The 27,547-nt window shown below is 41.7% G+C and overlaps 2 protein-coding genes and 2 long non-coding RNA genes across 5 annotated transcripts; all 4 read right to left on the reverse strand.

Annotated features, from left to right (window-relative positions):
- Nucleotides 1-1,650: 1,650 nt before the first annotated feature.
- Nucleotides 1,651-7,693, reverse strand: LOC117966661 (coiled-coil domain-containing protein 15-like). Its single transcript, XM_059009741.1, has 10 exons — nt 7,012-7,693; nt 5,633-5,782; nt 4,984-5,187; nt 4,743-4,859; nt 4,361-4,513; nt 4,004-4,123; nt 3,613-3,716; nt 2,903-3,100; nt 2,562-2,710; nt 1,651-2,365 (listed from the first exon to the last, which is right to left on the reverse strand). Exons 1-10 carry the CDS (start codon nt 7,222-7,224, stop codon nt 2,247-2,249), a joined length of 1,527 nt encoding a protein of 508 aa, XP_058865724.1. The 5' UTR covers nt 7,225-7,693; the 3' UTR covers nt 1,651-2,246.
- Nucleotides 7,694-7,952: 259 nt separating this feature from the next.
- On the reverse strand, nt 7,953-9,311 carry LOC131707292 (uncharacterized). Its single transcript, XR_009311085.1, has 3 exons — nt 8,941-9,311; nt 8,478-8,589; nt 7,953-8,158 (listed from the first exon to the last, which is right to left on the reverse strand). It is a non-coding gene; the product is annotated as an uncharacterized LOC131707292 (long non-coding RNA).
- Nucleotides 9,312-9,842: 531 nt separating this feature from the next.
- Nucleotides 9,843-12,106, reverse strand: LOC131707254 (uncharacterized). The gene is made up of 4 exons (XR_009311056.1): nt 12,063-12,106; nt 11,494-11,536; nt 10,205-10,264; nt 9,843-9,932 (listed from the first exon to the last, which is right to left on the reverse strand). It is a non-coding gene; the product is annotated as an uncharacterized LOC131707254 (long non-coding RNA).
- A 1,117-nt stretch (nt 12,107-13,223) lies between these two features.
- On the reverse strand, nt 13,224-24,521 carry LOC117397234 (hepatic and glial cell adhesion molecule-like). Of its 2 annotated transcripts, XM_034913242.2 has the most exons (8): nt 24,278-24,521; nt 20,234-20,575; nt 19,310-19,591; nt 17,361-17,451; nt 17,048-17,115; nt 16,812-16,882; nt 16,275-16,319; nt 13,224-15,889 (listed from the first exon to the last, which is right to left on the reverse strand). In XM_034913242.2, the coding sequence occupies exons 1-8, from the start codon at nt 24,363-24,365 to the stop codon at nt 15,578-15,580; spliced, it is 1,299 nt and encodes a 432-aa protein (XP_034769133.2). In that variant the 5' UTR covers nt 24,366-24,521; the 3' UTR covers nt 13,224-15,577. The 2 variants fall into 2 exon arrangements, with proteins under 2 accessions (XP_034769133.2, XP_033851832.3); XM_033995941.3 differs by lacking the exon at nt 16,275-16,319.
- Between the last annotated feature and the right edge of the window lie 3,026 nt (nt 24,522-27,547).

Consider the following 27,547-nt stretch of genomic DNA (forward strand, 5'->3'; position numbering starts at 1 on the left):
CTAGCCAAACGAGGGATACACTACGCAAGTGAGTCCAAACAGCTCATGCAATGCCAGACTTCAAGCTGCAGAGTCCCACAGTCCTGTGCACTTTGCACTTAAATATATGCTTGTCAGCAAAATAAGCTGAATCATAGGGATCCTTGACTTGATGACGTTTTGAGATCAACCAGCTACCAGGAACTGGACGAGCACTGATTGGTGGCTGAATTTTCTTGTGTTGTGAAAGAGTTACACATAGCAGACTGGGATATGTAAAAACGCAATCAACACTGACTTTACTCTGCAAGATGAGATCTGATATGGACTGCTGATCTATCCTGCAATGAAGCGGAATTAAGTTTGCTTTTTTTTTATTTTTTCAAAAGATAAACAAGTTAAAAACAGCCTTTACAGTTTATCATCAGGCAGTTAAACGTGTCAGATCTGGTGTACTGCCATCTGGCCAGTGCTTTATTAGTTACTGAAGATAAATACCATTCATAGGATAATTAGGGTACAGGACAACTACATTCTTCTCTGCCAATTTCCTATGCTTATGTTGTGTTGTTTGAGCAATAAAACCACAACCATTCCTCCCCCAACTCTCTTGTTGAACCATCCTCACAACAGGTTGAGTCACCTAGTTCACAATCGCCTGGGAACCTTATTGCAGTTATACAGTAACTGTATATGGTCATAGCCTGAGGCCAAGACAAACAGGCAGGCACATGACTGACTCCCCCATTCTCAAATAAACAAAATGCATCAGCGAGTGTTTCCATCTTCCCTTACAATGAAGACTAACCCGGTGATGAACAATAGAAACAGCTGCTCTGTGTGCTGAGTGATAATCACTTGAGAGCCAGACAGAAGAAGTTAGGAGATTAGAAGAATGCTAATTGTCTGATGTCTGTATGCAGAACAGTACAGTATAAAATTATTAGCTGTATTTGAAAACATAGATCTAAAGCCCCTTTCTCACTGGCACTCCTACGCGAGTACGGACCCGGGTCACAATCCCGCGTAGTGTGAAACCACGTACCCGGGTAGGACAGCTGTTCATGAGCTGATGCAAAGGGGCTTAAGGAGCTAATGCAATAAGGCTGTAGTGATTAGCAAAATAAACTACAGCATGATGGGTCCACAGGGCAAGCCATACCATTCTTTTATGAAAGGTTAAATAAAATATATAAACAATATACCACTGACCATCATTATCTTAAGATTAAACCTCCTTTCAACAGAAGACATTCTGTGAATACAGCACAGTACTTGATGGTGGGCATGAAGGCAGGCAGTGTTACAGTATCAAACTGCTCTGTGTCGTCATGGTAACTAGAGAAGGTATCTGTTCCCTATAACAGTCACAAGCTGTTAGATCATTCAAGTGTTTTTCCATAGCCCAGTCTTTTGAAAAGTCACAGATGATGATCTGTTTCTATATATGTTTAATAGGGTATTTTAATGAAGTTGATATGAAAAACAATGAACAATCGAGACACTGCAGAGCCAGATAAAAGGTCATTGCAGTGAAGGTTCTCCAGAGCTTGATCAGGGTTTAGGTGTGCTGGGTCTGAACTGAATAACAATTTCAGGGGGAGAGCTACCTCAAGGTGAAAGGTACACCTGTTCTGTGGGTGCTCTTATTAAAGACAATAATGAAAAAAATAAAATTAAAATGTTTAATTTATATTCACAAAAAACACCACCACAAACATTTTCAGGATTTCCATAAACTGCAAAATGGAAACACAACAATCAATTGAAATATTTCATAATTAAATAGTATTAATTATTGAGAACTGCACGCATTGCCTTTGGTGGGAAGAAGAGGTAGAGCTGGTTTGAAGCTAGCCGTCTCCAAAATGACTTTTTTCACAACCAGTGCAGTATTGATATGAAATGTCTTTCTATGCATTTGGACACACGAACAATAAATGTGAAATCTGTGTAAGGGACATGGTCTGTTTGCCTGGTCCAGAACTACCCCACCTCCCCAACATACTCACGGACAAATTCCTTGTAGTAATCCTAGCACCTCTAAAGCTACAGCACAGCAATACTTAAAATCAAGACAACACTACACACAACAACATGGCTATTGTGGTGCTATACATGTCTGGGATTCTGATCATTGCGCAGAAGTATCTCCATTAATTCTCGAGTCTAATTCTGTCAAGCTCTAACAATCCCCGAGTTCACTACAATCTTTTTACTGGATCACTTTGGTTGAATGATCGCCTGCTATTTCCTGTGCCGGGGATCTACTTCCTGGGGGAGCGCGCGTGTGCATTAGCGATCCTCCTCATCGAGACTTGATTGCTTCGGTTCCCCTCCCACATGTCACAGGAGGAGATCACTGACTGCAAAGCTTTAGCATAGGCTGCAACAAGAAGAAGAATAAAAAAATAAAAAAAACACATTACAGTACAGGTTTTTAATAACGCACGTACAGTTCAGGTTATTAGGATACAAAAGCAGGTCTTATCCTCAAGAGAAATGATTGATGTAACCTGTTATAAGTGTATCAAAGGGATGAATGAATGGTTAGCAGGGACTTGGCGTTATCCCTCACCTACCTCTGGGGTTCTTGTAGAACACACAGTTGTTGGCACAGGTGTCCGGGTGGGAGTCCCAGAACTCTTCCCCACAGCAGCAGAGAGGGGGCAGGTCAACGCTCTGCAGCTTCATCTTCTCTCTCATCTGGGCTCGGAGAGCTTCTATATACCTGCAGAACAGGAGATAGGCAATAAACACATTGCAGCTCAAGCAGTCATCCTTTCTGTCTTGTACAGATGAAACAAACTGGCACGCCCACAGCGATGCTGCTGCAGTGCAGATGCCTAGCTCTTTGGATCTTGTGCCTTGCTCCAGATTAAACGCTCACATTCTTTTTTTTTGTTGCTTGCCTGCGTGTTACCTGGTGGTCTCCTTGAGTTTCTGCATCTTTTCTGTCCTCTCCTTCGCCTCCTGGGCCCCCCCATGCTCTTCCAGTCTCATCCGCTCCAAGAGCTCTCGTTCCCTCTCTCCCGGATCCTCTCTATCCTCATCAGTAAGAGACAATCCCAGAATCCTCTTCTCCACCTCCCGTCGCTGACGCTCCTTATCTGCCTTGATGCTGCAGGAATCAAACACACACAGATTATCTTCCACTCATTAAGGCAACCCATGAACTAAATCTCCAGCTCTATAAAAGCTGGGTCATTTCCTATGTATTCTCCTTTCCATGTGCACTTGACAGAATTAATGTTTTTACTTGGGCTATCAATAGTCATTCATTTAAAAAAAAAAAATACAAAAACTAATTCTGAATTATGAGATTTTCTAGAAAAGGGAATACATTCTGGCTGAAACGTCACATATACTGTATATTTTAACTAGCTCTTGCACGTAGATTCTCTAGTTGATACAGGGAGTGAATTGTAAAGAAAAGGAGCTTCCACTAAAATGTCAACTAAACATTTATTGCAAGCAGTGTAAGGAACTGAAACTGAAATAAGAAAAACAAAGAACCTGAAGTGGTGTGGATATTTTCTGTTATTAAAATGCACAAGTGGCTTTAGACATTTTCCCCAACCCCCCCGATCATTGTGGAGTTGAACATACATTAGAGATCAGCCCTCTCCTTACCAGGCTATTCTCTTGTGATGCTCCCTCTGCCTGCGCTGCTCCTTCACCTGCTCTCGCTCGATGTCCATGAAGAGGCGCCGGTACATGAGGTACTGGGTTTGACGCTGAAGGAAACAGGGATATCATAGAAAACTGTACAGGTTCCATACTGATTCTCAGGTTTAATGACGGAAGATCATTGTAATTCAATGCTGAAGATTATATAGTCACCCATTTGTATCTGTTATTAGCTTATATGCCTGCACTGAACCAACTTAGCTGTTTCACAAAACAATAGGCAAAATACAAAACTTTGACTAAAGTAGCCATTAAGTGTTTTTTAAGTAATGGAGGTATTTAAATAAAGAAAGTCACTGGTCAGGTTACCATCTAGATGGTTTTCTTTCTCTACCTGTTTCCTGATTTCCTCTTCATCCACGCCAGGACAGAGCACCATGGCAGCCCTGTAATCTGTGCTGAACCCAGGGCAGGGGCCTGTCGGGTAGGGCTCTCTCAGTAACCGACCACAAACCTGAAATCAATGGCAATGCCTTGACAGTGAGGCTGTACGATTATACTTTCACATCGACACACTCCAATTAACTTTCCTATAATATTTCTGGACAGCATGGTTTAGATATTTCTTTTTCCCCCCTTAATCTTTGTGTATATGCAGAAATAAATCCCAGATTTTTTCTTTGAAGGAACAGATAATCAGAAGCCCTATGGTTGGCTAACACTAAGGCAGAGGGAATGAAGTGTAAGTGACCTGTTGGCTTTGAAATGAGACTGTCTTCCCAGCTTGGCTGCCTGTTGGATCCTCCTGCAGCCCCAGGGGAGGGTCATGCTGCCCAACCAGAGGGACCTCCTCCGAATCTTCATCTTCCTCACCAGCAGGGGGCAGCAGGCGAGACACAGGCTTCTGCACCAGGAGAGAAGGCGAGGCAGAGCCATGAACACATGTCGCTGCGATATGAGGATATTCACGTGGCGATTATCATAAATTCATTACATTTCTAGCAAAAGACCATAAAAAAAAACATCATTGCCATCTTTATAATAATTCTCTCCCATTTGGCATCAGAAGAACTACTGGCTAATTAGCGCAATGTATCCTTAAAAGTTAAAAACATCTTTAATAGAGGACTCACATCTCGGGTTGGCGACACCCTCCAAATGCCTCCTGGAAGCTCTGAGGTCACTTCGCCTGTGGGGACAATCTGGCAGGCAGCCAGCCTGCGTCTGGCCTGCTTCATCACTTTACTGAGCTGGAGGAACAGCGCAAGATCAATTATTCATTCATGGAAAAAAAGACGCGTGGCACCTGCGATACTCTTCTATGTAAAGTAAGAGGAAGGATACCTCGGCTCAGTGCTTCTATTGTGCTCTCACCCTGTTGGCCTGCTGATGGAAGGCTCCAGATGATGGCCCTGCCTCCTCCTCCTGGACGCCCAGCCCCTGGGCAATGACCCAGCGAGACCCGGGGCTGCAGATCGCCAGCTCCCTTTGGTGGTGGTACTTGCATGTGTTCTTCTTTGGGGTCAGGTGCCGGGCAGCATCGCAGGACTGCTGCACCACACACCCTTCATGCTCAGCCTGGGGACAAGGGAATATGAGTACACATCTACAACATTAGTGCACAACATTGCAAGTTGCTATGTACAGAAATACTGTAACACTACATGCAGACAGATCAAAACCCCACAGTTACTATGTTAAAACTCTACTTAGATTAAGAAAATTAATTTCCCCAATATAAAAATATTTCTGTACAGTGGGAACATAGACTTAATGCTACGATTAGATTGTTACAAGATTGGTATTTCTGCTTCAGAGCATACATGCGCATGATGAGCTGCTAGATCTTTGTACATGACGTCTACAAATGTTTATTCATGGTTTATCCATTCATGGTTTTATAAGACACACCTGAGCTTGTTGCATACACACTGTGGATAATCAAGCTCATAGTAAAACCTGGAATAGGTGAAACTGCTACACAATAGGAGTCTTATTTTCATCAGAGTAGCTGTGATCTTACAGCTTCGTATGACTTCTGCAGCTGCTGCTTCTTCCTGAACCGGGCTCGCTGTGCCACCCTGCGCCTGACCTCCCGCTGGAATCTCCTCAGGCTCTCTGCCTTGTCCCGGTGCACCTCATTGAACAGCTCCTCCGTCTGCAGAGCTGTGATCTGAAACACAAGCACCAGCACACCATCAACACGCCGGACCCATTTCATTCATCAGAACCAGAGCTGTGATCTGAAACACAAGCACCAGCACACCATCAACACGCCGGACCCATTTCATTCATCAGAACCAGAGCTGTGATCTGAAACACAAGCACCAGCACACCATCAACACCCCGGACCCATTTCATTCATCAGAACCAGAGCTGTGATCTGAAACACAAGCACCAGCACACCATCAACACGCCGGACCCATTTCATTCATCAGAACCAGAGCTGTGATCTGAAACACAAGCACCAGCACACCATCAACACGCTGGACCCATTTCATTCATCCGAACCAGAGCTGTGATCTGAAACACAAGCACCAGCACACCATCAACACGCTGGACCCATTTCATTCATCAGAACCAGAGCTGTGATCTGAAACACAAGCACCAGCACACCATCAACACGCCGGACCCATTTCATTCATCAGAACCAGAGCTGTGATCTGAAACACAAGCACCAGCACACCATCAACACGCCGGACCCATTTCATTCATCAGAACCAGAGCTGTGATCTGAAACACAAGCACCAGCACACCATCAACACGCCGGACCCATTTCATTCATCAGAACCAGAGCTGTGATCTGAAACACAAGCACCAGCACACCATCAACACGCCGGACCCATTTCATTCATCTAAACCAGAGCTGTGATCTGAAACACAAGCACCAGCACACCATCAACACGCTGGACCCATTTCATTCATCAGAACTACAGCTGTGATCTGAAACACAAGCACCAGCACACCATCAACACGCTGGACCCATTTCATTCATCTAAACCAGAGCTGTGATCTGAAACACAAGCACCAGCACACAATCAAAACGCCGCACCCATTTCATTCATCAGAACCAGAGCTGTGATCTGAAACACAAGCACCAGCACACCATCAACACGCTGGACCCATTTCATTCATCTAAACCAGAGCTGTGATCTGAAACACAAGCACTAGCACACAGTCAACACACTGGACCCATTTCATTCATCCAAACCAGAGCTGTGATCTGAAACACAAGCACCAGCACACCATCAACACGCCGGACCCATTTCATTCATCTAAACGCAATACTTCTTTTGACTTCAAAACCGTGCAATATTTTTTTTTTTTCCTAGGTCAATTACAGGTACTATCCATGTAATATACAGTAAGTTAGCAATCACACAGGTATAGAAATATACTCACGCCTGCGTGCTGCTGGCAGTCCAAACCGCTCTCCACCCAAGCTCCTACCGGCGCCACCGCCTGGTTCCTCTCTGCGAGAACCTTCTTATTCACGACCAGACACAGATCTTTGTGTTTATTAATCTTGATGGGAGATTGAGCCTCGCCTCTCTTCTGCTCGGACACAATGACCCGTGCACCGGGACCAGCTGGCAGCCGCATCGACTTCATCATCGTGTTCTGACTAGTTTAAGCGCCTTACCTTTATATAATTGCACTCGCAGATTTGATAGAAGCTAATCGAATTCAGACATATTTTTCAATCAATAAAATGCAGGGGGCCATTACTTAATACTTAAAATCTATATTTAAAAAAATGCTAACATAAATATATAATAAAACACGACGTTATAACAGCTTGGCCACTCATTACGAGATCTTACATGATCACTATATCTGTATGACAGACGTACAGTGTGAACGACTACTCGAATTTGTAATACAACTAGAAATACAGTTATCGGAACACATTTACAGTTTACAGACACTATAATACCCTCTTTTCGACTATTCGGTTAGTGTTTGGATCTTGAAAACTAAAGACTAACGATAACCCAAACAACACTACAATCTCCTAACTGGCAGTTTAAATTTATGCTGGCAAGGACGCCTCGCCTTCGCAACCAGCTACGCCACACCCCCAAGCCTGTGATTGGTTATATCGCATCCCAGCAGTACGCCGATTTGTTAATATTATTTTCATTAGAATCGAAACTTCTCCTGACCACGCCCCTTAGTGTATGATCTAAACTGCACCGAAGGGAAACATCATAGATATATGTGTTTAGTTCCAGTTTTAACGGAAAATGAGAATTCGGGAAAAACCTAAATATTTTGGATGATGTGACCAAAAATACCTGCAAGAAAATATTAATAATAATAAAAGACATGACACAATTTGTAATTAGAAGTATTTAATGGATATAAATTTCAGCTGAGTAACAAAAGGCAACTTGAAATGAAGCAACGTGTTTGTTTTTTGTTTTGTTTTTTTTAATAAAATCACCCCGGTTGAAAACAGCACACTGTAGTTACTTGTCGACGGCAGTTTAGATGCACGGCTGTTTCTGTCCCACAAAGGTAAGGACACAGGTCACCTCGTCCCTTTCTAAAAAGAAAATTCCCGTGAGAATAATGTTAGGAAATGGCATTTGTGTTAGAATAATGTAGACAGCACGTAAAATGGGTATGTGAAAATGAAACCTCTGTCCCCGTCTATCTAAAGTAACTCATTAGTAATGTTTAAGAAAGTAGTTATCTCTCCTTTCCTGCAGGGTTCAAAGGAGTAGTCTTGCCTTTTCTGTTTGCACTTTTTTCCCCCTCTAGAGGTCAGTGTAGTCTTTATGAATGAGACCATCACTTGCATTGGAGCACACGTGTACAATGGCAGCATAAGACAGCACGTTAAAATCCACATGAATATTTACTTGAACCATTCCGTTAAAGTACCGGTATGTCTTCCATCGGAGAATACGTCACAGAAACATAATGAACCACATCGATTTCATCTTCTGGTCTGACTTTGAAAGCCTCCCTTACCTGCAGTAAAACAAATAGGAAAAAGGTCACTGAAAACACACCGGACATACGATTCACATCTTTACAACAGAGTTGTTTGATTGGGGTTTCCTCTAAAATTAAATAAGCTGTTCAGTGCAGTGCCCAGAGATCTAACTGTCTCGAGTGTATCAAGTTATTAAAATAAAAATGAAATATATGCAACAGGCATCTTCATATGGAGCCACCGGTAACTGGAATCTCTTATCAGAAAGCAGGAGTACGTTAATCACGTGTGACTGCTGCCATCCCTTAGGGTGCCTTGAGTTTTATCATGAAGAGCAATTGTTTAAAATCCAATAAAGGTAAGGTAAAACACAAGCCACCACCTACCCACTGCAGAATCACCTCTAGGACATCCTCGTGTGACTGTCCCGTTACTACCACGTACATAGTGATTTCTATTTGCAGCGTATCTAAGAGAAAACCACCGCGAAACGAGACAGGATTAGTAAAGTCAATAAAAACTATTCTCCCCTATATAACTATCCGAGACAACCTCTAAAGAGAATGATTGAGTGCTTTATTTTTTGCCCCTTTTTTCTTCTTTTTCTTGTTTTTCAGCCCAGTTTGAAAATGCCAAGGCAAGGAGGAACCAGCCTGGGTAATCTCTGCCTTGCTGTCTGATCAATTAGGTGAACTATCCCCAGCTGATTTGATCTCCCTAACCCTGCATGAGTGTAAACTCCAATGCAGTTGATTGGCAGCTTAGCTCAAGCAGATAACCACACTTCAGCCGGCACTGTTTTGACTAGATAAGCCACTGGGAAATATCACTTTCAGAGCAAATTTACAAAATCCTGTTCAAGTCTCTTATTGCCAGTAAGTGCATAAACTGCAATGTACTTATTACTGAAATTCTTTATGAATATTGCAGTACGTGCTGTATTTACATAATGACACATAAGGCGTGAAGTTCAGGTGCAATTAACAGTAACACAGAAAATTGAACTATTTCCATCTGGTACATCTGCAGGGATAGAAATCCTATTGCATATCAGTTTCACCCATTCCAGATTTTAATACGAGCTTGATGAGCCACTGTGTATAGGTAACAAGCTCAGGTGTGTCTTGTTAAGCACTTAGTAAAACCAGGAATGGATGAAACTGAAATCGGCATGTGAGAATGTTCTGCTAAAGGAAAGTCTTGTTCCGCCTCAACTCAGCATACATAGAAACCAGAAGGAGTCAGATATCTCTTTATCTCCACCACAAGAGAGCACCACAATACTCACCCTGTGTCTGGTTAGATGCTTTTGCCAGATTGGTGTTGTTGGAAAGACTTGCCAGCACTGGCGAGATTATGACCAGGGTCGTAGAAAAGTCTGTAAAGAGAAGCCAGGTTAGAGCGGTTGATCTCTTAGTCTTGTGGTCTTGTGCTCTTTGTTTGTGTAATGGGCAGTGCTGTGTGATACCCTGTCATTACAGATTGTGTCCCTGTTCCCTGTTGGTGAGATGAGGTGAGGTTAAAAGCTCAGACGTAAACGAGCCTGGCTCTTCTTGTGCATCCTGAGGTCAGTTGCCTCCCCAGTGTCTGTATCATTAACTTTATACACGGACTGAACCATCGTGTTGCACCTGTGGATGTGCTACTTACTCTGTGCATCTGCTTTGTTAGAAAGGAAACAGGATGCCAAGGTATGGAAGGAAAGTAACGCTGTTGGGAAGAGTGAAAAGGGATGAGGTCAGTACACTGAGAAACTCCCCAAGTCAATCACAGACAGTAGCATGTGTTTATAACTTTATTTCTTTTTCAGCACAAGCCTATGCATGCTGCATTTCACCCCTGTATAAAATCCTAACCCTACAGTATTTAACCTTTGCAACACTTTAATAATCCCTGTTAAATCAGCGATGAGGGAGGAATAATAAGGCATAGTGAAGCTTGTAAAAGAGCAATGAAACACAGGAAAGTTGGCATGGGTGCCAAACAGCATGAAGCAAACAAGCATGAGTCACAGTCCTTATGACGAGAGAATAAAAGTAATATACAACGTGTTGGTTTCAAAACAAGAAAAGCTGTCTCCCTTACGTTTTCATCGTCTGTTTACGGCCTCGGCACACCAGTATGACATTAAAAAATTCAGCACCAGTAAATAATCTTTGAAATTGGCTTTTAAAACACCCAGTGCGGAAGTGAATTGCCAGTGATGGGTACTCAATTTGAAATGTGAGGGAGACAGCTTTTTTTTATTTTGAAACCAATATGTTATGAATGGATGCCTGCCGATTTAAATACTTCTTAAAGACAAATCAAAGTAACAAGGATTCTGCACACTCCTAAACTTTAGCATGGCTTTGCGCTGTTTCATTGACAGCTGCCTATGCATTTGGCACTGTTGAAACACCTGTCAGCACTATGAATTTCTTTATGGAAATCCTCTCTGAAAGCCGATACAGATACAAAGAGAGAATAAACAAATCACAAGCCACATGACCTGTTACTGGGATGACAAACAAGCAGCAACACTGGTGACGAGAAGATAATGAGTGAAAAGGAAAGCTGCAATAATTTGCACATCTTCCATTATTGCACGTAACACGTACTGTGTATGCTGGTATGCCAAAAATATTTGCGGTACAGGGCACCTTGGTAAATATCTGCCTTAATAAGTTAACGCTGGCTCCTGATTACATGCAGATGCGTTTCACAAGCAGCGTGTTTGCCATTTACTTTCAAAGCAGAACTTGTCAGAAGATGGGTTTCTGTAGAGGTGACTGGCAGGATTGGTACAGCATTCAGGCTGGACAGTTCCCATTGCAGGCATTCACTCACAGCCTTCTTGGGATTGTAACTTTGAATACAGTATATCTTTTGAAATGTTTGTGACTCTTTTGTGGAACATATGTACTGTAAAAAGAAACCCATACAAGATACCCACTTACCAAATAAAGCAATCATTAAAGTTTTCATCATTCTTGAAAGGATCTAAAACAGTAACCAGATAAATAATTACATTTCAAAATAAGTTTACAAATATCCCAATAGCAATAAAATACGTTAAAAAAAATAATATTAATGCAATCATTTGATTTAAGAAATATAGTTTTATGTGTGTGTGTCCTGAAAAAAAAGATGAGATATTGATTGCACATAACTATTTAGGCTGTGTGTTCCAGTGGTTAAAGAAATGGGCTTGTAACCACAAGGTCCCCGGTTCAAATTCCACCTCAGCCACTGACTCATTGTGTGACCCTGAGCAAGTCACTTAACCTCCTTGTGCTCCGTCTTTTCGAGACTTAATTGTAAGTGACTCTGCAGCTGATGCATAGTTCACACACCCAAGTCTCTGTAAGTCGCCTTGGGTAAAGACGTCTGCTAAATAAACAAATAATATTTGCATTTCTTTATTCACAATAGTTTTTACATTCATTTGTCTTGTCTTGTGCGTAATTGCTTTCCGTATGCACATTTTTATATTTCAGAAACATTTTGTTTAATAAAACAGCATTACCTTTGGTGCTGGTCTTGATCTGGGTTAGCAGTTTTCAGTCTGAGTGTATTTTAGAATGGTGACTTCATCTCGGCACTTTTGCATTCTTACAGTATGGAAATTAGGGGAGTGACTGGGCTTCTGTTCCCTGGAAAAGGTGTGTGGGTGGGGTAGGTGAAACAGCGCCACCCGGTGGTTAAAATAGCTAATTGCAGCATTATTTATCTTGTGCCTGAAAGTATGAGGGTATTAACAGCAGACATGAAATATGTATAAAGCTATTATAGGGACTTCTTCTTCTTTGTTTATTTGTGCATATATTATTTGTGATATGCTGATTTTTACGAGCACCACCCAATTGATTTAGGCTGACATTGCTGTTTTAAAATAGTAGCTTTATAAATTCAAACTCAGTTCATTCATGTTGACAGTGCATTTTGTGTGTACTGTACTTTACAGTATAAGGGTACATCACCATTTCAGATAGAAATAAAGAGGGAACACTCACAGTATACTCGCAGTATAAATCTGTGCCACGCAGCTGAAAACATCTCCCAACAAAAAGAAACCACAATCAACCCTCCTTCTGATCTTCATGTCCTTTTTTATTGAATATTTTCTTTGCACAATTACAGAATTTATTCATCTACACAACGTCTGGGAGTAAAAATAATAACACAGACATTAGATCATTACTTACATTCAAAAATCACATTTTGGCTACAGAGGAAGAGGTTAGTCATGTTACCAAAACATAGTTTTATGCTTATCTTACAGCTGACCTAAAAGTGGCAGCGTTGCTTACTTGAGTAAGTGTTGAATGCACCATTCATAGTTGCTTAGTACATATGGATTGAATACAGAATGCATTACACAAATTCAGTAGACAGTCAGGTGGGGTATTATAAAGTGGTGCCCTTTGTAGTAGTTAAAGGATCATTTGACTGTGAAGTGAAAATAACCATTACCTAGCACTGTTGAGCAATGCAATTTGGCCGGTACCAAATATTGTTGGACAGCTTGTACTGTGCCACCATTGGCCCTAGAGGGCACTGTTGTACAACTGCAGGTTATCTGGCACATTTTAACAAAATACACAAAAAAAGTGCAGCAGTGATGTTGTGTCATTTTCCAGATTTCCAGCGAAGTGGGTTCATCGTTGAGATAACGTTACAGGACACATAACACTTACTGGTGGCTGTTGTTCTTTTCATTTGGTTACTGTTTTGTTTTGTTTTTTTTCCCACAGCAGTAGTTCATAGAGGTTCAAGTGACTTTATATAATATAACTGGGTTCAGGACAATCTCCCGAGTCTCTGCTGCCCCTATCAAAACAAGTGAAACAGATTCAACCACGCAGCACTTGAGCTGGCAGGAGGGTTGAGCAGGTTCTGCATTAAGCAAAGTGTTTGCTTTTAAATGCAAAACTAGAAATGGTTATTGTTGCAGAATTAGGGCGTCCAAAGAAATTGATATATATAAAAGATCTGTCATTTTTGCAATTCAATGTTGTCATGTTTTAACTGGATCTCTGTCATATTCTCAAATTGCTCCGTCCTCTTATTTAAGCTTCATGAGAAAAAAAACTGGATTTTGATTGTTCTGGGGTCTCTGTGTACAGTGTCCACCAACGACAAAGGGATTCGCCTAGTTTCAATTCTTAAGAAGTGCTTTTTAAAGTAATAATAATGAAGTAGCTTTTATGGGTAGATTTATTACTTTTTATTTCTATTTTCTGATTAATATTTATTTTATAGAGACTACACTTTGCCTAAAAGATCATGTTGCTTTAATGATTTGAGCAGCATGTACAGAAAATCTAGTTAACATCAGGTTTAATAACAAACAACATGGACAAGAACACGTCATTTGAGCATCTGTGAACAGTATTATACTACAGGCACTTCCACTAATTATCACAGTCAATGTGTTATGTCTATATACTGTACAATATGGTTAGCCTCTGTAACCCACTCTCAAGCCATTAAAAAGTCTATTCACAAGTCTGGCTCGTAATTCCCAGTAACTATGACTAACTATTGATTGACAGCAGTGGTATGTGGTGGCGCCCCCTACATGCACAACATGAAATACACCCTCTGCCAGTTTTGTACAGCTATTCTACAGCATGTCCCATACGTCAGGCATTAATAGACCTGCAGTAATTGGCTCTTTTTCTTTTAAGTGTGAAATGTCTTTAAGCAAAGAGGAACAAATTCAGATCATTTTGATGTGTGGAGCAGATGGTGAACTGATTTAATTGGCATAATGTATGATCTTGCCTTTGATGCCTGACTTATAGGAGACCCCTGTTTAAAAATTTGCAAATACCAGACTGCACGTAGCGGTAGGGTGTCACAGGGGTCGGTAATTTCTTATTAGCCTACCTCAATGTGGTCAAACTCTTTATTCACAGTCTGGTGTACCATTTATAGTTCCTACTAGAAATGCAAGACACATTAATCACAAACCAGCCTTTGATATGGTACACCACTTCTTCGTTTACATCGCATACATTAATATTTATCTACAGCAAGTTACATTGTTGGTGCAGTCTTGGTATTTAGTTGCAGATCTTTTAACTTCTCTATTAAATGTTGCAGTTTTTTCATTAACCAATCAGAATCCAAATAAAGATGGGGAACGTCCATTAAGCAACAATCAACTGAGCCAATGGGAGCGCTCCAAGCACAGCTGCAGATCAAAATGCTGATTGGCTTCGACTGAAACAACTCTTTCTTGACTGAACTAATTGTGGGGGATGGGAATTGATCTGCTTATTTCATTTAAAAAATGCCCTAGCAGCATTAAAAAGTCACATAATTTAGTACTTCCAAACCGTTCCGTTGAAAACCTGGCCCCTAACCTCACTATGTGTCATCTTGTTAAGTGATCAATACACATTGATAAGTCAAAGGATCCTTACTCAGTACTAACTGCAGGGAGGTCCTCCAAAGGGTTATGTCACAGCTGGCTCTGGCTCGCAGTGTAAAATGTGCTGGATGACATATTAGGCATCATCAATAGCACTGTGTAGTATAAAGTGCAGATTTGTTTTTTAAACAAACTACATTGTGTTGACCACTTGTTGAGGCTGACATGCAAGGGCCACCCTTATAAAAAAAAAAATACAAATAAAATGAATTAAAAAAAAAGTCCAGTCAAGCTTTTGTCACATGACTAGAAATTAGCCAACTAAATGTTTAGTGTATCTTACTAAAGGTCTGTGGTAACACCAGCATTACGCAGGGTATACACAGCCAAATTTACATGCTATTTAAATCTGTCCAAGGAAATTAAAAGTTACCTGCAGGGATGGATTTTTTTTAAAACTAAAATTAAAACAGGGGGTCCAGGCGCTTACACTGCGCTATATTTGAACTTAGAATCTAGACTCTAAAATCCTATTCAGTGGTGTGGGGTACAGATATTATACAGAGAACAAATCTCAGAATGTTCCACCGTTCACCGTGAAAAACAAATGTCTTTTGACCTCTCTTCAGAGAGACTGCGGGGGAGTGGGGTGCAAGGTGGGTCTAGGGGTTCATCTCCATGGGGGGGCTGGCCTCGTCCTGCTCGCGGATCATGTGGACCCCCCCTCCGGAGCGGACCATGCGCGTGGCGCTGCGTGCGCGGGCCGGGGAGCCAGGGGAGCGGCTGGGGGACTTGTGAGCACGGCCGGAGGGGGGGGAGCGCACAGGCGATCGGTGGTAGCGCCGGGCTGAATGGGGATGGGATCCAGGGGAGCGGGCCAGCGTAGGGGGGGAGCTGGAGTAGCTGGGCGGACCAGTCGTCTCCACCGTGCTGCGGGAATCTGTAGGGGAGTCTTCCTCCGTGTCTGGGGAGTCCTGAAACACAAAGGGAAGGAGCTTCAGACAACTGACAGACTGTGCTTCTTAAAACAGGGTCTATTCAGTTGAGCTTAACATCCCCTCTTAAATCATTAGAAGAAAGGGACTTTGAGGGAAACAGCATCTCTAACATGCATGGAAGTCTCTGTCACGCCACCCCACTTTATCATCTGTTATCCGACTCACGGGTCTGTTCAGTCCAACTTCCAGATGATCCAAACAAGACATCGAGTTGAGAAATCTTCTGCAGCCAAACTAAAAACCAGAATCTCAAGCAGCCATCAGAGTTTTACTTGGGTGAACCGAATTGGTTCCAAATTTCAAAAATGCAAAATACACTAATCTAGCACGGCGTTTCAAGACACTACTCTAAGTGTCCTACCTTAGCCGCTGTCCTCTCCGTGCATTTCCGAGGAGGCTCTGGTTTCTGTAAGCACCAAGACACCACTGTGTTTATTCTGTTATCACCAGGGCAGGATCAGCCCATTACTGTCACTTTTTTAAAACCTGACCTTTATATAACTTCAGGATCATCTTCACTGCCTGGATTAGTGTCATCTTTTCTAATAAGCCCTCTTACCTCTCTGATGGCAGCCCTCTCTGCAGGTATCAGTTCCCTTATGTAAGTCTGTTATTCCCCTATAGTACCAGTTAAGCAGCAGGAGGCGCAACATGTGTTTGCTGAAGTTATTCCGTCTGCCCAACAAAGAAAGCAGGAGGGGCTGAAATAAATGCGGACAAACGTGGCGGAGAGGGCTGCACTTCACAGCTGGACATTTAGGGACTTTTCAAAGTGAGCTTGCTCAGGGACACGGGGAGCTGTGAAAAAGGTACTCAAGGTAATACAAGTGTCATGATGCAACTCTAATAAAAACAGGGCAACACAAAGAACATGCATTCCATCATCCACGCGCCTTACCTTGTCCTTCAGTATGTACAGAGCCACAGGGTTTCTGCGCTCATGCTCTGCTGTTTTGGGCACAACCTCAACTGAAAGAACCAGGAGAACATTAAGCAAAGTTATAAGGATCAAGGCAGCTCTGTGCACAGCCCTCTAAAGCGACTTCTAATAAAACAGCTCTCCAAAACAGATGTTTTCAACAGTGGCTTACATAGAAGGATAAACCTTTAAAAATATATATTAAGAGAGATTACCTTCGTGTTTCAAGTCGTTTTGATCCACGTATTCTGTAGAGCTTTGTTTCTCTAGCTGACTTTTATCTCTGGAAGAAAAAAAAAAACATGCTTTTACTATGATTTTACTACAGTTAATAATGGTAGTCATTTTTTTTTTTTTTTTTTTTTAAAACGTCATTTACTGTACAAGTAAGTTGTACATTTTGGATTCTTTGCTTGGACAATAAAAGTGAGACCAGTAATAATGTAAGCAGAGTAAATAACCGTTAACCCCTGTTTTAAAGCATTAGCCAGCTGTATAAGAACAAAGCAAGTTGAAAGCAGTGCTTACTTTTTGGGTTTCCAGCAGGCACACACAGTCACCAGTGTAATAAGGAGGAATATGCACCCAGTGGAGATGATGATGTACAGAGAGCTGCGTCCTGAAGGCAGACACAACTGATTAACATTACAGGAACAAAAATACGATTTCACATCCCCGTTAGCTCTTGGACTGCTCAGTGTTAGGGAAGGCATTCGAAGATTAGAGCTAATTTGGGTAAATCAAACTAGCTATAAATGTTTTTTTTTAAAAAATAGCTACAAACAACTCAGTGTTACTTGTTACGATCTTTGAAAACTCTGGAATAGGGTTGCCACAATTGGGGAACTGTTTTAAGGACTGTTTAACCTATACTTCAGAACTGGCAGCTGTAAAAGGACATTTTCTGGAATAGTTAGTAAGCCAGGTACATAATGATCTAAGCAGACACCAGCATATAATGACAGAGAAACACACGGTAGGCTATTAAACAGGCATCCCTTTAGTCTAATATGCTTCCATGCTATCGCAGTACAAGAGACTTTCATTTACTTTCTGGAAGGCAAGCTCTTTTTCTGCCTGCACAATTGAGGCCCGGAAGCACAGTGAAAAACCTGAAGCCTCAGCCTGGAATAGATAGCTTTTTAAGCGTCACAGTTTGAAGCATGAGCTGCTGTTTTTCCCTTCGCGGCCCATTATATCCTGTTGGCTCGGGTATAATGCAAGCTTGATCTCTATGGTGTAGGCAATGGAGTGTGTTATGCAGAGGAGAGAAAGACTGTATCTCCTCTAAAGACAGGAGAATCTTAACTCTTCCTTATAGTAGCTCAGTGACGTGGCTTAAGCATATGTCGCAAAAGAGTGTTTTTTCATCCTGTTTTTTTTTTTTTTCTTCTTTGTGTTCCATTTGAAGCCCATATATATCAAGTTTAAATCCACAGTACCCCGCTGTTCTGTGTTTTACAGCCTAGCTGCTTTGTGTTTTGCGATTTCTCTCTTTAGAGGGCTAGGTTGTCTAGGATCCAAAGAAGTCTGAATTCAGCCAAGTTTATAACCCTGTGAAATCAGAAACCAATCCAGATCAAGCAGGTTTCTGTTGTCCTGGTGTTTTAAAATAAAATTAAAAAAAATGCTGCATAATTCGAAGCCTTCTTTAGTAGGTATGTAAATCTCTGCTTCAACAGAACTTTCCAGGACTGGATGCTGACACTACCAATACACTGAAAATGTATGTATATTAAGGGCTTGTATGTAGTTATACAGTATACTGGATTCAATAAACGTTTTGTTAATGTGGCCGACAGTTAACAGGCTGCAGCATTTGTCTGTGAAAGGCACGACTGTACTGTTATTTTTCTCCATGCACCATAATCAGCTCTTGTACCAGCATGACTCAGTTTCTCAAAGACAGATGTTGTGCTCTCTCTTGATCCGATTGTGAGTCACACGATCGTGCAGATCATGATTCCTGATTCAGGGCTAATTGACAGTCTGGTTGTCAGCAGAAATACTTGCCATAGGCAGCCATGAGCATTTCTAACATAATAATCCTTGATTTTCCTGTGCCAGGGATGCACATCATACAGCCATTTAAATAACTGCTCAACGGATTGAGATCAGACTGGACAAGGACATTCTTTAGCACAAGGTGTTGAGGGTATCAGAATCTTGATATATATAAGGTGCTTGTCTGAAAGTCATTAGGACATCCAGTTTCAGGTAGCCTGCATCCAGAACAATTGGAGACCTGCAAAGTTTATGCCCCTTCACAGTATTATAAATAGCTTATTATGTGATATAAAAAGCTGCAGCTCTCTGTTGCACGCCTGTTTTGGCTGAAGACTTTTCTAAAGGATTTTGACAGTGGTCATATTTCCTATCCCCAGCTTCCCTTAAAGAATTGGAGCCTGTCACTACAGAGGAATGCTCTGTCTGCAGACAGAGCCTGGCAACGAAGGAAGCCACCAGCACACACTTACTGTAGACCGTGAGTTTGATGGGGATGCTTTTCATGCTGCTGATGGGGTTCTCCACGGTGCAGCTGTAGATATCATCGTCTGCCATCATCACCCGTGTGATGGTGAGGATCTTCTGGTCATGTGACAGCAGGAGCCGCGAGTCATTGGCCAGTGGCTTCCCTCCCTTAAGCCAGCTGTAGCGAGCCTTGGTCCCGATCTCATGGGTACAGTTGAGGAAGAAGTTTTCACTCAATTCTAGGACGGTTGAGGAAACCATGGACACGTAGGGCCTGGAAACTGGCACTGTAATGATAATAAAAAAAAAGTCTCTTTGTCCAGGACACTGTAAGTTAATACATTGTGAGTAGGGTCTCTTATTGTTTTTATAAATCATCTCATCCAATCAAAACGCCAGATTTCAGAACATTCCACCACTTCTTATTTTGCCAAAGGATTGTCTCTTGCATGTCAGACCACCAACTAACTGACAACAATTCTAAAGACAAGGAGAACAGCTTTAACTATGCATTTTGTCTGTTTACTAAAACATGATTTATAATAAGATATTACGTAGTGTCATCTCGTTTTGGGGGACAGAACGCTTGCCCACCCAAAGACAAGAAGACGCTCTGTAACATGAGACAGGGCCAACTGTTCATATTAATTTATAGAGGAGTTGTCATCTCGTGCAGTCTGGGTGCAAGGATGGCAAAGAGAAGCTATGCAAAATGATTTCTGTTACAACAAGAGACAAAAAGCAAGCTGAATTGACATATTCTGAAAGACTTCAAGTACAACTGAAAACATGCACAAATACTGTAATAATTCTACACGAGGCTCCAATTAGGGCACCATGGCGATTCATTAATTAATCAATGCATGTTTAACTGCCGAAGCGCTGGCGATCAATGCTCTTTAGTGTTCTCTTCCGTGCCGGGGTCTTACCGTCGACGGTGAGGTTGATGTGTCTCTCCCCGGTGAAAATGTCATCAGTGATGGATATCTCCACCTCGTAGCTCCCCTCGTCTGACAGCTGCAGGTTGTGCAGCAGCAGAGTGCCGTTCTCAAAGATGTGGATGCGGTCCTTGTACTCGGGCCGCAGGTTGCCGATGATCTTGGTGCCGATGGACTGGACCACAGTGATGGGCTTGTCCCTCGTCAGCTGCCACTTAATGACGGGCTCGTCACTGCTAGTGCTGGTGTAGTGCACTGACAGCAGAGCGATCCCCCCTAGAGTACCCCGGATCAGGAGAGTGGGACTCGTGATGTTCACCCCCTTCACCACGTCTGTGTCAGACATAGAAAGAGAGCACGTCATTGGACTGCAAACAAAACCTACGCAGCAGCCAGGAACAAGAAGTAATAGGTGCATTTTACCCCCCGAGGGGCACAGATTGGAAATAGAAAGCATCTAGTGTCACCTGAAACTTTTATTTTCCCAGTAAGAATATCTAGTTACCATTGATTCATATTTCTATGTAGAGTCGCAGGCAAAAGTATTTAGGCAGTCAAAAACAAATGAGAAAAACCACAAAGGAAGTGATTTCTGTAATTTCGAATTGTTCTATTGAAAGATATAAATTAAAGTAGAGATTCAGCTTTATAATAAAACAAATTATTACATAACATGCATACAATGAAAAATAACATGCAAAAACGAATTTCATACTTTGACAAAAGTATGTGGGCATCCTTACATTAGTATTTTGTGTGCCCACCCTTTGCTTCCTTTACAGCTTGCAGTCTTTTTTTTGTATTTTGAAACCAGTTCCTGGCATCTTTCCGGGGATATTTTTGCCCATTCTTCAACACATACAGCTTTGAGTTCTGCAATCGACTTTGGTTTCCTTTTTGCAACAGCAGCCTTCAAGTCAATCCACAACATCTCGATGGGATTCAAGTCTGGGGACTGAGATGGCCAATCCATAACTGTAATCTTCATTTTTTTCAGAAATCCCTTTGTATACTTCGCAGAATGCTTAGGGTCATTATCCTGCTGGATTCCAAACTTCCGTCCAATAAGTCTTCTAGCACTGGGTAACAAATGAGAGTGCAAAATGTCTTGATATTTTGCAGCATTCATTGATCCTTCTACAATACAAAGGTCGCCAGTGCCTGAGGAAGAAAAACAAGCCCATCCCATCACACAGCCTTGACCATGTTTAACACCAGGCATTTCTTTTCTTTACATTTTCAAATATATTTTTGCTTTCTTGGTGAAAAACATAATATTTTGGATTCATCTGACCATAAAATTTGGTTGAAGAAATCATCAGGTTTCTTCAAGTATTCAATGGAAAACTCCAATCGCTTTCTTTTATGCATTGTTTTTAAATGAAATTCGGTTTTTTGCATGTTATTTTTCATTGTATGCATGTTATGTAATAATCTGTCGCTTTATTATAAAGTTGAATCTCTACTTTAATTTGTATCTTTCAATAGAATAATTTTTTTCTTTGTGGTTTTTCTCCTTTTTTTTTTAAACTGCCCAAACACTTTTGTCTGCGACTGTACTTGGCACACAATTCTATTAACTCATTAATGACAGATACACAGTTATCTTTCAGATCATATCATTTAATGTAACAAAAGTACAGTGTAGCCACAGTGTAGTAAATGCACCTGTATATTGAAGTGAATCCTATAAAATCTACCACGTGACACCACATGGACAGAAATATAACTAGTCCGTTTGGATAACAGTTTGATCAGTGTTTGGTTTTACTGTGAGCTTCATTTGCTCATAATAAAGGTAACAAGCTCAGGTATTTCCCTGTTACCAACTCACAAGGAAACATTCTCACACAGAACCCTTGTAAGATTGAAGTTACTGGAGGATACAAGGAATGAGGTTTTGTATTTCTCTTTTCTTTTCCATTTAGTTTTCTTCAATACTTTCTATGCTGACAGTGCATACTAGACGATACTGGCTAAAGACAAACCCTTTGGTTGATATAACCTTCATCAGGTGTCTATGGAGACTTTGACACAAAAGAGAAAGGCAGTTATGAACATTCAACGCTGAATTCAGCTCAAAGCCTATATTGAAACAGGCGACAGCAATAAAATGAAAACAAGGACACATTTGAGCAGTGAAGTATTCAGTGTAAACATCACGACGAGGTCAGGAGACGCTGTTATAATGTTACGATGGCTCAAAGAGGAGGATTGGTTATGGGGCCTTGCCTCCTGTCTCCCTGCTCCGATACCCTTGTGTACCCCACGAGGCCCGGGTTTTATTGGAGCTGGCACCTCGCAGCGGGCATCTCTATAGTGCTGTGGCAACAGTTTGCAGAGTTTGATGGGGTTGCCAGGAGGCGCAGACAAAGGCCCTGTTTGTTGGACCGATTTCCTCTCTGGCAGAGCATGAAAAGAGAGCTCTGTGCAGGACAGTGTTTGTGATGTGGAAGGCAAGAGAAACAGGGGCCCAGTGATTCTGCTAATAACAGCGAGGACAATAGCACAACGAAGCTCTGCATTTCACCATGCTGAGGCATTCTGCAGGGCTCTGCTTACCACCTCGCTTCTACCTACGCAGAGACTGATACACCTTCCTCTTCAAAAGGTTCCCTCATCCGGAACAACACACAGTCCTATACACCCCATTCTTATTAAATCATTTTATTCTCATGCATTCGTTATTCATTATTATCATATCCAATATTGGTGACTTAATCTGAAAAGACCTACCGTACAGACGCCTATATGTATATGTGCATTACATTATGTTTTAAATATATCTTAAAGACATGATATGAAATATGTATTTTATTGCAAATGTTTTTAATATTTCTACACATGTTTAATTAAAAGAAGGATTTTTTTTTTATTTCTAATATTATTATAAACCATGACCTTAATAAACAGAAATGTTTACTATATTGTATTTTACGTTTCCTATAAAAAGTACATTTATTGAATAAGTACTGTTAAGCCATATATTTTACATATATGGCCTATGTACACCATTTATATATATATATTTATATATATATATATATATCTTCAATCCTTGCTGTGTTGAATGCGTGATACTCTAATAAACTGCATGTGCACATGGCTGTGGCTCAAGGTTTTGCATCACCCTATAGAATGAACTAATTTAGCTTCATAAAGTCGAATGGTAAACCTGCTGAATAATGTTACGTTCACATATTGAATTAGTTTTCCATATACTGACGACAATTGAAAAATGTGACATGAAATACTGTACTGCTGTTATGGCTTCCGGTAGACTTTTGCTATATTATTTTGTAGCTTCTTTGATTCCATGATGTTAAATGAAAGATCTAAATTACGTACATAGAGATTCCCAGTCCTAAAATTGTAGGTGATGCTAAACTGTTGGCCATGGCTGTTGGATTCACATCCTGAGTTCAATGCACTGCTTTTTGCTGGCTCAGAGATTCCTGTCCTCTGTTTAGATTTTTGACCCCTGCTGCTTGAATAATGAATGCGACATGTCTTAAGCTTTTGTTAAATGCGTACACCTCCCTCTAAAAATTCCTGTTTAAGATATGAAATAGGCAGTCAGACCGTGTTAGCTGTGACGTAATGTGACAAACCTGACAACCGAAAGCGAACACTGTTCTGTTTTGAGGATTCGATCATTTTTAATTTAAACGCCCTTTAGCAGATATCACTGTTATGTTCACAACACCCTGGAATAGTGGCTCCACTTTGAGAAATGAAAACCCATTGTAATCCCATTGTCACATTAGAACTCAACAATCCAATTAGAAGATGCAAAAAAAAACAAAAGAAACAAAATGAATATTCTGGCTTTAAATTCTGCCAGCCAATAAGTGAATAAGAAATGCACACACACACACACACACACACACACACACACACTCTCTCTCTCTCTCTCTCTCTCTCCCACCCTAACTCACACATACTGAACCAGCTTAGGCATCCCGTATATGACAATAACTCTCAAATAACTTGGACAAAAGTTTTTGCTAAAAGTTTTGAAACTCTTTCCCCTACCTGTCTGGGCGAACAAGAGGAGACACAGGATCCGTAAAAGAGCAGGAACCGCCAAAGCTCTTGAGTAAGCTTCCCTTTCTGACTTCATCTTGGTTCTAGCACTAGGTCTCTCTCCCAGACAATTAGCATGGTTTGTCCACTCTGGGCACGTCCCTTTGCACAGCTCGGAGTTGCTCTGCCAAGAGGGCTGTGCACACACAGGACTTGTGTACTGGATGTGTGTGTGTCACTAAGTCTTCTGTCTAGTTTAGAGGGCCCGTCTCTTTTCATTTTTGCCGTTTCTCCTCCCTCACACATAGTGGGTCGGGTTTAAAGTTTTGCTCCTTTATTTATTTATGTAATTAAAAACTGTTAATGGGCTCTGAGCCTGAAACGTCCATTCATTTAAAGCGTGTTCGTATCAGGGAGGAGGGCCATGGGGGCTACCCTTATAACAGCTTTTAAAAGTAGCACGTTGAAAAATGACTAGGGTAAGGCCTCGCTTTTGAAGACTACGAAAAAAACAAACGACACCTGTAAGCAGCCAAGCTTTTTTAGTTTTATTTTGGTAGCACTTTAAGTGTCTGTAATTCAAGTGTAATTACATATGAACAAGCATGTGAGTTACTATTCAATTCAAAAGAGCAAAACAACAATTCCTACTTCACCCTACCTCTGACAATAATTCCAAATAAGCACATGCTTTAAAATATAACCAGTATGAATGCATCCTGAATTGAGGCTTATTTCGTTAATAAGCTCCATCCCGTGTAATTAGATTTGAAATGCTGACGTAAAGTGTAAATGTCCCCGGTTAATTTTCTCACTAACTTCACATGTGCTTGCTTTCTAGGCAATGCGATTTTTGTACTTGACCCAGGACGTATGTCCCTCCTTGTTACATGGTTAGTAAATCTTATGCTCACACATGGTAAGTGTTTTAGAAACTTACTTTAGAGATTTAGAAAGTTGACAAAATTTGAACTTGCAAACAGTTTAGTGCATTAGGAAAAAATAAAAGCCACTTTGCTGGAAATTAAATAACCCTGGAGTGCAGCACTTGTTATTGCAGTAGCCTCCTTCCCAGCTCCCTCCTCAACCCCCTTGAATGCCATTCCAGAGATGGGAATTTCAAAATGACAACAGGCACCGAAACTCTTCAAGGCTCTAAAGGGAATAGTGAGGAGCTCGACAAAAACAAAAACAGCGTTGGAAAAAAAAAAAAACCCTCCCAGTCGTCTGAGAAACTTGAGTTTTATGTAGTTGTTACTCTGCTCACAGCTGAAGCCAAGCTGCAGAAAAGAAAAGGACTCACTAAAGATGGGAGAGAGAGAGAGAAAGAGAGAGAGAGAGAGAGAGAGAGAGAGAGAGAAAAGAAAGGGGGGAGACAGAGAGAGAGAGATTAGCAGTTTTCTTTAGAAAGAAGCCCTTGAAGTGAGAAGAATGAAAAAAAACATGGGAACTGTTACTGAGAAGATCTGTGTGCTCGTTAACAAAAGAGCGACATTTTATTCCAGGCCTGACATTTGGACTTCTTAGCAGTGCAGCGGTTCTGTGCTAAATCTGTGTCCCACGTTTATCCTAAATTTATACTTTGCATTTACCAGGGTTTGTACAATGCTTACCAAATCCCGTAACATTGTGTTTCTCTTAGTCGTTTTTCACAAGGCTGTGTGGTTTTCCTTTTCAAATGAGACAAGCCGCCCATGTACGACTTTGCATGTACCCGTTGTGCCATTAAAACCATTTGACTGAAATGCTGAAGACATTTTCTTGTGCAGGCGGTATTAAAATGACATTGCTAACCATTGCTCAGTGCATAATTCCTCCCTGGCACGATCCTGAGTATTCTGGTAATCTCTGCAGTGCTGGCAGATTGATTAATACGTTTTATACAGTAAGTATGCTCTCTGCTGGTTGCTGTTGGAGGTTGACAGTAACTGCAGCCTGCAGCCCTCTGATATAAAAATCTTCAGCTGGAAGGGGTGATAACCTCACATGGCTGGACACGCCAATGCACTCTCCACACGATTATGCTAGTAGACCAACTGGTGGGTCTGTGGGGTGGAGCTGTATCCCCCAGCTATAAAACCAAATGTGGATTCCCACAACAATCTAGCAAAGCCTTCAGACGTTCACAGAGGTGTATCCAAATTCTACAGCATGTAATTCATTGAAGTATGAGCCTTCCTGTTTACAGACAGAAATGAACCAAGGCTAATGAGCACAGCTTGATATTGGAGCGGGTACCACAGTAAAAGCATAGCAAAGTGCAATAAGGCACAGTGAAAGCATGTTAAGCGCGGTAGAGCCCAGAGAGGTATGGCAGTCACGACTCATTGCAAGGTCCTTGTCTCTTTGTGGACGTCCTTCTGTTGTCTCCTGCTTTAGCCTTGCAGTCACGACTCATTGCATGGTCCTTGTCTCTTTGTGGACGTCCTTCTGTTGTCTCCTGCTTTAGCCTTGCAGTCACGACTCATTGCAAGGTCCTTGTCTCTTTGTGGACGTCCTTCTGTTGTCTCCTGCTTTAGCCTTGCAGTCACGACTCATTGCAAGGTCCTTGTCTCTTTGTGGACGTCCTTCTGTTGTCTCCTGCTTTAGCCTTGCAGTCACGACTCATTGCAAGGTCCTTGTCTCTTTGTGGACGTCCTTCTGTTGTCTCCTGCTTTAGCCTTGCAGTCACGACTCATTGCAAGGTCCTTGTCTCTTTGTGGACGTCCTTCTGTTGTCTCCTGCTTTAGCCTTGCAGTCACGACTCATTGCATGGTCCTTGTCTCTTTGTGGACGTCCTTCTGTTGTCTCCTGCTTTAGCCTTGCAGTCACGACTCATTGCAAGGTCCTTGTCTCTTTGTGGACGTCCTTCTGTTGTCTCCTGCTTTAGCCTTGCAGTCACGACTCATTGCATGGTCCTTGTCTCTTTGTGGACGTCCTTCTGTTGTCTCCTGCTTTAGCCTTGCAGTCACGACTCATTGCATGGTCCTTGTCTCTTTGTGGACGTCCTTCTGTTGTCTCCTGCTTTAGCCTTGCAGTCACGACTCATTGCATGGTCCTTGTCTCTTTGTGGACGTCCTTCTGTTGTCTCCTGCTTTAGCCTTGCAGTCACGACTCATTGCAAGGTCCTTGTCTCTTTGTGGACGTCCTTCTGTTGTCTCCTGCTTTAGCCTTGCAGTCACGACTCATTGCAAGGTCCTTGTCTCTTTGTGGACGTCCTTCTGTTGTCTCCTGCTTTAGCCTTGCAGTCACGACTCATTGCAAGGTCCTTGTCTCTTTGTGGACGTCCTTCTGTTGTCT

The sequence above is a fragment of the Acipenser ruthenus genome, chromosome 39, assembly GCF_902713425.1.
Source record: "Acipenser ruthenus chromosome 39, fAciRut3.2 maternal haplotype, whole genome shotgun sequence".
NCBI lineage: Eukaryota > Metazoa > Chordata > Actinopteri > Acipenseriformes > Acipenseridae > Acipenser > Acipenser ruthenus.